General features: G+C 38.9%; 1 protein-coding gene across 2 annotated transcripts; it reads left to right on the plus strand.

Annotated features, from left to right (window-relative positions):
* The first annotated feature begins 7 nt into the window (after nt 1-7).
* Nucleotides 8-12,403, plus strand: CENPN (centromere protein N). 2 transcript variants are annotated; one of them, XM_083515106.1, is made up of 11 exons: nt 8-382; nt 2,511-2,691; nt 4,088-4,133; nt 5,890-5,949; nt 6,750-6,826; nt 7,236-7,412; nt 7,646-7,747; nt 8,706-8,763; nt 9,275-9,387; nt 10,812-10,935; nt 11,935-12,403. In XM_083515106.1, the coding sequence occupies exons 2-11, from the start codon at nt 2,521-2,523 to the stop codon at nt 12,045-12,047; spliced, it is 1,041 nt and encodes a 346-aa protein (XP_083371232.1). In that variant the 5' UTR covers nt 8-382; nt 2,511-2,520; the 3' UTR covers nt 12,048-12,403. The 2 variants fall into 2 exon arrangements, with proteins under 2 accessions (XP_083371232.1, XP_083371231.1); XM_083515105.1 differs by having other exon boundaries at nt 132-297.
* The last annotated feature ends 280 nt before the right edge of the window (nt 12,404-12,683 follow it).

A 12,683-nucleotide genomic window follows, 5' to 3' on the forward strand; every position in this document is an offset into this window, starting at 1 on the left:
CTGCAGCTGATAGCACACTATACTAACGCCGGCACAATCGGAACAGGAGACGAGGAACGCTAGGGGGCTTCTCTTGATTATCGCGGTTCGAGCTCTGCGCAGCCGCCAAGGCGGCGCGTGGCACAGCTAGGGCGGTGATTGGCTTTGGAGGACGAGAAGGCGGCAGCTGATTGGCTGGTTCAAAGCTGAGGGGACGGTTTGGCGGCCGCGGCGGGCGGCGGGAGGGCTTCGTAAGCCGAAAAAGAAGATGGCAAAGAGGCGGCGGCTGGACGCCGGAGATGGGAAGGACGGGGCCGAGTAAGTTCGACTTGAGGGTGGGGGAGCGCCGCTGAGGTAACAGGGGCAGCCCCTTTCCCTCAGAAGAAAGCGAGCCGGGGAAACGGTACGTTGTAAATCAGTCAGTTTATTTTTATCCGGCTCTTCCTCCGAGGAGCTCAGAACGGCCGTTAACATAGTGGGATCCCCATTTCGTCCTGGCGACAACCCTGTGAGGTAGGATAGGACCGGGAGAGGAAGTCGCAGCCAGTGAGAGCTTCGTGGCCGAGAGGGTTTGACCCGAGTCATGGCCTTTGGGCCTGGGGTGCCGGATGTCGAGCCCTCCTGGTGTTTTGAGACTGCAGCTCCCATCAGCCCCAGCCAGCAGGGATAAAGGGCATAGGAGCCCCGCCCCGTAGTCCCCAAAGTACCGGTAATGTCAGTGAGTGGGTTGGAGTGTGGGAGAATGTTGCTGCTCATTGATGAGGATATAATAGATCTGGGGGGATCCCTCCCCAAACTCTAGGAATAATTAACTATTAGGAGTTTGATTAAATGGGATGTGGATTAAGACATCAACTTCACAGCTGTGCCAGGCAGGCAATTCCTGGACTGGTTTATGCAAACCAACCTGGTGGAGCTACAGCTATCAAGTGTACAATAGAGTCGGTTAGCAAGACAACGAAACTTCCCTCTTGCCCCCAGGTGTGAACTGAGACTGGGGATTTGGGAGGTTGCCAGGGTAACAGCTGGGTGGGAGCTAGGTGAAGAAGGATAAAAGAGCTGAGATCCATCATTTGGAGTGTGCTGGCTGCAGGCTACTTATACTGCTACCTTTTGGAATGACTATGGTGTAAAATCTGGACTTCATTCAGGCTGAAGGTGTAAATAGGTGAATAAACCATATTTTTTAAAGCGTGACATTCTCTGCCATGTCTTCTCTTCCCCAAAGGGACACAGACCCCATGTGTGTGCCTAGGACCCCATGGGCTTTTGCCACCAAGATGGTCAGAGACGCTCTGTTATTTTGCATACTTCAAGCATTTTTATATTCAATAACATTTATAGACAACTTGATTGTAAAAACAAAATACGGTACCCTCTTACAAAAATATATCTTCCAACAACTCTCAGAAGAAAGTAGGGTCCAGTGTATGCTTATGTTGCACTGCTCTCACAAGAGTAAAAGCCAGTATAAAGTGGCACTTACTGTGCCAGACTAAAAGCAGGTATCTGATAGTCCCAGATTCACATCCTCATTAATCCACAGAGCTCACGGAGAGTAACCATGCACCAGTCACTTCCTTTCTCAGCCTGGTCTACCTCACAGAGGTTGTGAGGATAAAATGAGGGGAACATGTATTTGGAGGAATGGCAAGATAAAAATAGAATGTAGATGTAATTGAACTACAGCTTGCATCATCCCTGACTATTGGCGGTGCTGACTAGGGTTGATGAGAGATGGAGTCCAATAGGATCTGGAAGGTACCACACGGATTACCCCTGTTGTAATAGTGTGTCCTGTACTGGCTTCTGAAGCAAGCTGATGTAGCCAAAACACAGGAGAAAATAAGTATTTAATATCTACTTGTTGTGGATAGGATGATTGATTCACAGTAGGTTCTACTTTATAGTATGACTAGACCTTAAAATCTCAAGTGATGAATATCTAAATTTGTTGTGATTATCCTGAATTTTGGGAATATGTAGCTATACCACTGAGAGGTTTCTCACCTATACTTCTGCCAACATAATTTTGTAAATATTACTATCCTACCCTCTTAATTATATTTTCAAAACTCCTAAGCTTCTAAAACTTTAGCTCATCTCTTGTTCGGAAGGTGTTTCAAGCCTGTAATTATTTTAGGGTTGTGGCTGGGGTTTTTGAAGCTTCGTGATACCATTTTAAGATGAAGACAGACTTGTAACAGGATTCCAGATGTGGCTGCAGCAAATACTTATAGTAGCATTTCAATTCTTGCCATTTATTTTCAATCCCTTTCCTACTAATTCTTAATACTGTATTGGATTTACCTTTTTCACAGCCGCTGCATGCTTTCTATCTTCAGTGTGTAATGCAGGCATCCCCACCTGCAGCCCTCCAGATGTTTTGGCCTACAATTCCCATGATCCCTGGCTAACAGGACCAGTGGTCAGGGATGATGGGAATTGTAGTCCAAAACATCTGGAGGGCCGAAGGTTGGGGATACCTGGTGTAATGTATCTGAATATTTAATCTCTATTTTATTTTGAAGGGTCTTCATTATGGATGAGAGAGTAGCTGAATTCATTAGAAGAACTGTGCTGCGAATCCCACGTTCCGAAATGGGGAAAATGCTGGCCACATGGGGGTTTCTGTCTGAAACTCAGCTTCAGTCTTTAAACATCCATCAGCTAAAGGAAAATGTGTCCCAAGAAGTAGTTCGGCTATGTGAGGTGAGAACAGTATTGGAAGGATCATTGTGAAATTTGTACAGATGTCATTGTTTTTTCTGCATAAAATAAAACACATGCTTACTGGGAAACATAGTACCGTACTATTTAAGTACTATGACTGTACTATTGATGGTCTGTGTTTTAAAATTACTTTTAATGGGAGTTGGTCTCTTAATACTGAAATCTTTCTCAAGTGCCTTTAATAGAGGACCCACCAGACCTTTGGTGATGTCTTCACCCAAATAAGAGGATGAGGCAGTGATGTGAGCACATGGGAGCATGTGTGAAAAGTAGTGATCTTTGCAGTGTGAGAATTTTGAATGCACATTGGGGGGCACATTTTTCTTACATTTATACCCCATCTTTTTTCTGTCACTATTATTCCTTGCATGGGCAATGATGTAGAACAGGCTTCCTCAAACTCAGCCCTACAGTTGTTTTTTTGGCCTATAACTCCCATGATCCCTAGCTAGCAGAACCAGTGGACAGGGATGATGGGAATTGTAGTCTCAAAACATCTGAAGGGCCAAGTTTAAGGAAGCCTGATGTAGAAAATAGCACTGGCTTTGGCCTTTGGGGTGCATATCTTGTTCCAGTTCTGAGAACTGGAGCATACTGTATCTTCTTGCTCCAGTGCTGGAGTATAGCAGGACAATGTGATGATGGAGCTCCTTTTAGCACCTAATCCAGAAATCTGAGCACTGTGTAACTGGAACCCTGGGGACAGGGCCACAAACCCCTCCCGCTGACAGTCTGTTACAAATTGTACATGTTGTATGGGAAATGTGACCTTGGAGCAATTGTGGTGAGGCTCAGGGGTACTTTGGCTGTAGATACATTTTGATTTGTATAATGATTCTGCAGAATTTCAACAAAATCCATGACTGTTGTAGCCCTTGTTCATCTGTGATGGAGTGCCCCCAGTTTCTTGTCAATGAAGCAACTAATGAATAACTAATAGATTTTACAGGTTCAGAGCTGTAAAATATTATTTTAATACAAATGCAGTTTTTAACCAGATCTGGACATAAGAGTAAGCCATGAACCATGGTTTACTGTGAATGAGTAGCATGCTGGTGCACACAGCTCTTTCACCTCCACCCCCTCCTTCATGCTTCGAGAAAACAAATCAGGGCATAGACTTGGTTTTATGTGGGAACGAATGCTCACACATTTGCTTACCTGTTTAGAGAAAACAAACCACTAATGCTGGTTCGCAAGTAATACAAGGTCACTGTTCTACTTTGTTTTCTCCTAACATGACATGGAGGGGAGGGGGCTGGTGTGAAGCATGCACCAGTATATTTGGAAAAAACTGTGGCTTGCCATTGTATGCAATTTGGGCCTATATAAGATCGTCTAACTTTTTTGATTAGTTGTTCTTATTGTCTTGAAGGAAAACCATGCAACTATCCAGCGTGCAGCAGATCTAGACATAATTTGTAAGTGAAGTGTTTTCTTATATTTTGTTGTTGTTGTGATTAGTTTCTGTTTTGGTATAAATCAGTTAGATTTTGGTTAAGCACTCAGCACTTCCTTTTGATTAGATTAATATTTGTCTTGTCGAAAAAATAAATCATTTAACTTTTAGGTAATACAAGGTAGTTGATCACTCCCCTTTCCTCTTAATTTGATGGTATTGTTTTCATTACACAGTGATACTAGGCCCAGCTATCCATGTACCATCTTCAGAAGGCAAGAGTCCTCTCCAACCCAGTAATTGTGTTTAGCCAGTACTGTAATCGTATTCCCCAATGAACATTCCCAAAGCAAAGAAGTTTCTACTAGACTAAGATTTCATTTATTTGCAGTATACATAGCTTGAATTACATTTAGAGCCAGATAAGGAAATAGGATGCTCTTTTCAACTTCATCCTCTGTTTATTTACAAGTGTCACTGTTTAATTTGGCTTACTGCCACAAGTGTTTATAGGATTACAGTACTATTAAATGGTATTTGCATAACTCACTAAATACAAGCTTGAATATTTGTCAGAATCTGAAGGTTTGAATTCCATTGTGATCTGAAATTAGTATTTGGTAAACATTTACATTGCAGCTATTTATAGTTTACATTGTGAAATGTTAAAATGTAACTACAGTACCCCAGATCATGCATTGATTTCTAGTTTGCTTCAATTTTTGAAAAGTAAATGGAGGTTGAAAGAATCTATATCCAATGTCAAGTTAAGGAACCATAATTTCTCTTCCTCTCATAATTTGGAATAAATGTTTGGGTAAATATTTGATCTTTATTGTATTCACATTTCTTGTAAGCTGCTTTATGGTAGAAATAACAATAAGAAGAAATAACTCAACTAGTCACTTGCAGGTTGGATTTGGCTCCTGAAGAAATTTTGGGCACAAATGGCCCTATGCAAATAAAATCAGAATGATATTAAAATTTGCTGACAATTATACTTGTTAGGGAAGTAAATTTTGGCTGCATGAAGGGATGAGGAAAGTGGGAGTATCTGTGTACAGTATTGTTTAGTAAGCCAAAATTAGAGTTACATTGGTGCCCCGCAAGACAAATGCCTCGCAAGACGAAAAATCCGCTAGACGAAAGGGTTTTCCGTTTTTCGATGCGCTTCGCAAGACGAATTTCCCTATGGGCTTGATTCGCAAGACGAAAACGTCTTGCAAGTCTTGCGATTTTTTTCGCTTTCCCTCCCTTTTTCTAAGCCGCTAAGCCTTTAATAGCCGCTAAACCGCTAATAGCGCTAAGCCGCTAATAGGGTTGCTTCGCAAGACGAAAAAACCGCTAGACGAAGAGACTCGCGGAACGGATTATTTTCATCTTGCGAGGCACCACTGTATCTGCAAATGTGGCCAATGAGAATAGTATGTATCTGCACTATTTGGAAATCTGTTTATATCTTACCATTTGAAAACACATGTCCTATTTCTGTGAAGCTCTTAATTGTTGGGTGGAACCAATTTTATTATATGGAAACTGATCATCCATGAAAAGGGTTGGGTTGGATTGTTCTAATCTCCAGAATGCGTAATAGATATCAGTTCCCAAGCATACAGAATTTAGCCATCCTTTCTGTAACAAAGAGCAAAACTGTTGACTAATCAGCAAAATGAAATATGAAATTCCTGTATTGTGTAGGGAGGAGTTGCTAGCTTATAACAATTATGGATTCTTGTGTTAATAAGCAATGCTGTTTATTGTCAAATATTTTTCCTCAGACAACTACACATACAGGGACAAAAAGCTTTGGACTGTTTATCAAATGACAAAAGAAGGTAGTAAGTGTTTATAATTATCAAAAGCATTATATAAATAAGTGAAGTGCCCAGTTATATGTTATAGTCTTATTTTGCTTGTCCTAACTTTAAAGTGGATTATGTCAGCTATCTTATAAAACTTGCTGGAAACCTCTAAAATTTTGCTGTTTTTCTTGCAGACCTTTGACTGTTTAGCAGAGCTCAAAGGGTTGGGTTTTTCTTAATGCTACTTAAAGGCCAAGATATACTTCTTCCTTCCATAATAAAACATTTCCCCCAGGAAATGAACAGAGCAATCTAACTGGGATGTGTGTATGTATGGATCCACCACCATATCCTAAGCCTCACCAACTCATGCCAGCCAGGGTGGCAGATTAGTTTTCATTACACCAGCTCTAGACTTGCTTTGAGGAAAGAGCAACTTTATTATGCCCTTTCCAGAACTATTGTCTACAGCAGCCATTCCATCCTATAGGAGAAGGTACTGCGGGATCTTTCCATAAACTCTGCTGGAAGATCAGAAACTTTGGCCCCTTCTCTCCTTGAATTCCTGTAATTCCAGGTGATCATTATAAGAACTGAGGAACAGTGACTAAATTTTATTTCTCTCCCAACCCTTTTTTGTTTTGTATTTCATATTTTTGATTGCATTCCTGAGGGCACGGATATGAGACCGTCTCAGAAAAGTTTTTAACTAAAGAGCAGGATTTTAAAATTATTAATAATAAATAAATAATTTGGTATTTTGCATGCTTGAACTAAAATAATGCAAGTTATGTTTGGAATGAAGCTTATTTTAAAATGTTTTATTTTATTGGCAGGTGATGAATATGACATTTTTGACTTGGCAGATTTTAAAAAGAAATTTAAAAGAAGTCTTCAGTCAGCTTTGAAAAATGTGAGCATAAACAATGCTAATATTTTGGGTTCTCTTAAATGTTTTGTTATCCTGTTGTATAAAAATAATGTAAATTTATAGTAATTTGAAACTAAATGGAGAAATGTCTACCATCTATCCAATTTAGCAGTGATCCTTGGGTTTGTTTGTTTTTTTAAAAAAATGCAGTATTTAGTATCATATTGGAAGGTAATTAGGTGTGCTTCATATCTCATAACTTCTTTGTATACATTGTAGAAACCATTGTGTTAAAGTAGTTCATGATGTGTTTGCTGCCTCTTGTAGCACACATATAAGAAACAACTATGTCTATACTTCTTGGCCTTTAAATATAGGGTTCTCAGTACTTTGAGTGCCCACTTCTGCCAGCTAGACTGCAATATATATTTTTCCTTTATCTTTACTTCAGGTAACTATCAGCTTTAAAGAGTTTGAAGACAATGCAATTTGGATTCGCATTGCATGGGGAACACAGTATACAAAGCCCAACCAATACAAGCCATCCTATGTAGCTTACATTTCACAGACTCCTTATGTGTTCATATCCAGCTCTAGAAATAAGAACTGCAAACCGTTACTTTTGCAGGTAAATACATTATGTCTGGTAAAGATTTGTTTGTCTGTCATCTTCAAGGTAATTTCTAAACTTAGATTTAGTAAGAGTGAATGAACAAGCAACTGGAAATTACTGCTCAGTTGCGTGATATCCTACAGAGGTGTATACTCTGAAATTCAATATCAAATTCCAATTCTAAAACAGAAATAATGGAACAACTCTTTCAACTCCAACTAAACTAGCACCTTCATTTTTAATTAAAGGCCCTGCTGATTGCCGCCAGTTACAATGACATCCATGAAATGGACCTCCGAAGCCATTGTTTAGACTCACTTAAAGATATTTTACTTAAGCGATGTAGCCAGGTAAGTTATTTAAGTATACTATTCTAAGTCAAAAAAAATTTTTTTGGGGGGGGTTAAATCTTAGGCCTGCTTCTAAAATTCTCAGGAGGTAAGGAAATTTTTTCCTTCAAAGAGATTGCTTATAGTGCTACAGAGCTGTACAGTCTTACAATCAGGAAGAGATAATAAAGGCCAGAATTAGTTTCCCTCCTGCTTTTAGAGCCGTTATTGAGTTTTTATCATTTCTGTCTGTTATCACTTAATCTCAAAATATGACATTGAACTGCTTTGCATTACATGCTAAGCTGAACCTTGCTAATCCACTTTGCCCCTCCCCTGTCCTTTTTGCTATTGTGCTAAGCCAAGGTTTGGCTTGATGTGCTGTCTGAACTGCAGCTTGTGGTTAAGAACTCTGTTCACTAACCATGAGCTGTAGCCAAGGTTTGTTCTTGGCTACATTTCGTGGTTATTGAAGAGAGAGTTGAGCCAAGGGTCCTTCACTGAGCACTGGCAAGAAGGAAAAATACTTGGTTTAGTCTAATGTTCAAAGCAGAGGTTGTGGTTTGTTTTCCTCTAAACAAACCACAACAAGAAGTCAGCATTTTTAATATAAATCAGATTGCAATTTTGTGATGCTAAGCCAGTGATTTGGTTTGTTTCTTCATAAACTAGAAGGAGGAGCAAAATAGCCCTGATGGAGTCATTAAGCATAATATATAGTTAACAGTTTCTCATGGCATGCAAACTGGATCTTAAGTCAATGAACTTGGAATATTGGTTGTATACAAAGTCCTACTTGGAGTAGACCCATTGAAATTGATGGACCTAATTTAGTCATGCCCATTCACTTTAGTGGGTCTTCTCTAAGTAGGACAAGCATTGAATGCAATGCAGTTTCAGACAATCACTCATTAGAGGCAAAAATACACTAACAATGTTCTATCACTATTCTATCTCTCCATGGACCCCCCTCCTCCAGAAATTTCAAACTCATCACCCACAACCTCAACAAGAACGAAATTGCATTCTGCAAAGAGGTATCCATAATATCTTGGTTTAAAACTCTATATAGCAAAACAGCATATTTAAATATTAAGAAGTCTGGCCATTGTAAGGAGGTCCATGTTTACCACATGACTATCTGTTTTGGGGTGCCCAGATCCCCTATGTGCATGTGCACAGGAAGTGGTTCAGCAAGTTGTGCACTAATTGGAGAGATTTATCAATCTTCTAAAATATTTAAATAAATATTCAGAAACTTAAATAGTGGCTAATATTTGTCTTGCATGCATTTAACTCACAGCTGGAAGTTCATAGCTTTCTCTGGTGTTGATATGTTCACTTTTAGTATGTTATAGAGTAAATGAATGGGGGGGGCACTGCAGCACAATTCATATAGTACTTCAAGCACACAACAGTGGACTGCGTGTGTATGTCTTACTCTGTTGCATCATGACCTTTACATCTTTGGAATTCTGTCCAGTTCTGAATGCCACTTTGAAAAGGATAACATTCTACATGAAATTTTATATGGTTCTGTACTTTCAGTGGATCCAAATATAGTTAAGGAAGATAAACTTAAAAAGGAAAGAACTGAAAGAATTAATGAGGAAGCCTTTGGTGATGGTCCTCAGCCAAAACTAGAGTTTGCACAATACAAGGTAAAATTATATTTAATGCATATTATATAATTTTAATGCACAAATATACATTTATTATGTATATGTATTCTATAAAAATTATTTTTGCACAAAACAATACTTAGGGCTGAAGTGTCAGTTAACTACTTCGATTAATTGAATAAGACTATTTGATCAACTGAAAAAGGTGCCATTAATCAGATTAAAAAGAAATACAGGAATATATGAAACTGTATGGTAGGCACCATCTCAGGGGAGGTACTCCCCTGTGTAAGATGCACAAACAAGTTCAGTTTTTATTCTGTTTATTCTATTACCACTTCAATCCCATTTGTTTACTCAGAAGTAAGTTCCTATGTTCAATTAGAGTTGTTTGTGGCCTAAAATTCATATTATTGACAAAGTTTTCTATTTCTGTAGCAGCCCTACAATTTTTATAAGATAGGTCAACTGTTAGCGTGCAGATTTCATTGTACTAACTGAAAGAGTATTGATTTGTTCCTCAGTGTTGCATGAGTCCATTCTTATACTGTATAGACTGCTTGAAATACAATCTAAAACCCTGGGCTTAAATGGCTTATTTTTCTTAAATTAACTATTTTACATAGACATGGGATTTCCAGCCGTGCATGCAGATCATTACCCTGTATACAGAATGGTGATATTTCTTTGATGTTGTAATTGATACATCATAGTCTTGAAATGTTAAAGTACTTTTCTCAATTCACAACTACCCCAGAGGGTAGTGTACTGAGACTGAAGTAATTCTTATGCTTTTTAATTGAGCCAATACTGTAGCAATGCTGAGACAGTAAATTAGAATATGTAGCTTAGTGCAGTGATAAAAATGGAATCAAAATTGCTGCAGGTGTTTTGGGTTCTTTAAAACTATGAATGAGGCTGTTTTAGGCATTGTTGCCTATTTGCCACAGGGGGGCACTCTTTGGTTTTTTTTAATGCACATCTATTGAACCTGTTTTCTTTAATGCCTTTGTGACAGAAGGCCCAAGTAAAGTGGTACAATACAGGTAGAATTCCACCAGAGTGATATACTTCTCCATATGTTGAGCTCAAGCTTCACTGATTGGCTCTCTGTGTGTGTGTGTGTGTGTGTGTATACACACACATACTTAAGAAAACATAAGTACTTTGGAAAAAACAGGATTGTAAAATCTGAAAAAGTTGCTGTTCCTGTTTGTAGATTTCTTAAAGAAAATGCATAAAGCTCTTTTAAAATGAGGTGCGAGAAAGGATAACTGTTGGATTCTGAGAGCAGATAATTAATGGACCACCATGGTATCTTAAACCAGGATCCTGAGTGTAATAATCTGTTGGCTGAAAATGAAGTGTAGTTTTAGCACTTTGAACTGTAAAAATAATTATCTGCTTATTATAAGCTACAAAGAGCTCTTTTTTATAAACCCATTTATTGATTTGACTTACAGCTTGAGACTATGCTCAGAAATGAACAAGAAAATGGTATCTTGAACAATAAAGACCCGTTTAGATGTATGGTCAAGTTTTCTAGTCCTCATCTTTTAGAGTCACTGAAATCCCTAGCACCTGCCGGTAAGTGTTCCAGTGTCTGAGAATGCACACTCATAGTATTATGTATTGTATGCTTATCTGGTGCATAAGGATTCCATAGAAGCAGTAATTCCTGAGTTTCAGTACCACCACTGCCAAACTTATTTTTAATCTTTTAATGTTTTAAAACTGGTTTAGGCTTTAAATGACAGCTGATAATCAGACAACTGGCAAAATATACTCTGTTTCACTTGTCAGTGGAACCTCTACTTACAGACGTAATCAATTCCAGAGGTCCGTCCATAAGTCGATCAGGGTCGCTGGTAGAAGCGCTGTTGTGTGCAGGTGCATTCAGCGGCAGCCACTTTGGCGCATGCACAAATCGCAGCAAACCCGGTATTTACTTCCGGGTTTGCCATGGTCGCAACTTGGATCAGGCCCAAGTAGAGGCAGTCATAAGTATAGGTTCTACTGTATTTAAGTGCCAAAAATTGATTTGAGGAATATTGGCTGTGCCAACATTCCAACATAAGCTAAGATGCAGGCAAAGGATTCCATAACATCTTCAGAGCCCTTAAGCACTGCAGCTGAATGTTCGGACTTCAGTTCCTATTGCTTGACTTGCACAGGGGAGTGAGAAACTGAAATGTATCAAACTATGCAAGCAGGAGACATTAGGGGCTGAACTTGACTAATGGTCCCCTAGTGTGGGGTAGGGAACTATTGGACCAACCCCTATGACATCTAGTAAGTAAGGCAAATTATGAGAGTTGTAATAAGCATGGCTAATTAAGGGTCATCAGTTCTCCAGTCCTGGTCTAGTGTAACATGCAGAGGATTATAGACTATTATAGTGATCTAGAATAAAATGCAAGTGCATAGACCAAGTGAAGAGCTGTATTTAAAAGAAAAGGCTTATGTGACCCTTAAAAGACAGGTCCCACCAACTGTTTTGTTCTTTGGACAGCTGTAATTTCAAGGCAATATGGAACCATATGCAAAACTTAGAACTGATTCTAATTTTGTTTTCTTCTATTCTAGGGCTGGCAGATGTTCCCCCTTCACCATTACTTACTTGCATCACCCAAAAAGCCAGGAACTATTTTAGAATTAATGAGAGAAAAAGTGCACTATCACAAACCCTTGCAAGCTAATGACATTTTTAGACAAAGGAGTGGATTATTTCTCTTCAGCAAAATAAAACAACATGGAATCTATTCCCATAAACTTCTTACAATTCAGTTGGTCAGATTACAATATGACATCTTAGCAGGCTGTAGCCTGCTAGCTGGTGTGACCAGTTGACCAGAGTCTGTGTGTACTTCCTGGACAATGAGTAGGTGAACTTCTTTAGCAAATAACTGAAGTTAGATGTGATATCAAAGTGCTTGATTGTTTAACCAAATGAAACTAAAATTCTTATTGATATGATATTAAAATTATAATAAACATGGTGCTTGTAATATTAGTTTTTAAATAGCTGTGTGATTAAATAAATGAAAGCTTATAACTGCTTGAGTCCAAGTTTTTTCACAAGAGTAAATAAAGCTATTACATTTACTGCCACTTCCCATTTAATACAGTAGTGTGCTTATCGAAGAACTGGAATTAGTAATGCATTTCCTTGTTCTCTAGTCCAGTGGCTTACACATTCTTGCTGTTTTACCCCCAAATGTAGTCATCAGTAGTGATAGTGATATGATGTATACAAAACTCAAGCTGTGTACAGTATAATGAGACAAACTCTGAAGCAGCCACCCCCTCTGAATAACAAAATACCCTGATTCAAA

The sequence above is a fragment of the Podarcis liolepis genome (assembly GCF_965112155.1).
Source record: "Podarcis liolepis genome assembly, chromosome: 7".
NCBI classification, from domain to species: Eukaryota; Metazoa; Chordata; class Lepidosauria; order Squamata; family Lacertidae; genus Podarcis; species Podarcis liolepis.

Excerpts from the sequence above, each read along its gene's own strand:
- CENPN (XM_083515105.1), top strand. The coding sequence starts at position 248 with ATGGCAAAGAGGCGGCGGCTGGACGCCGGAGATGGGAAGGACGGGGCC. Across the intron at positions 9,388-10,811 it reads TAGAGTTTGCACAATACAAG|CTTGAGACTATGCTCAGAAA; the intron begins GTAAAATTATAT and ends TTTGACTTACAG. Across the intron at positions 10,936-11,934 it reads GAAATCCCTAGCACCTGCCG|GGCTGGCAGATGTTCCCCCT; the intron begins GTAAGTGTTCCA and ends CTTCTATTCTAG.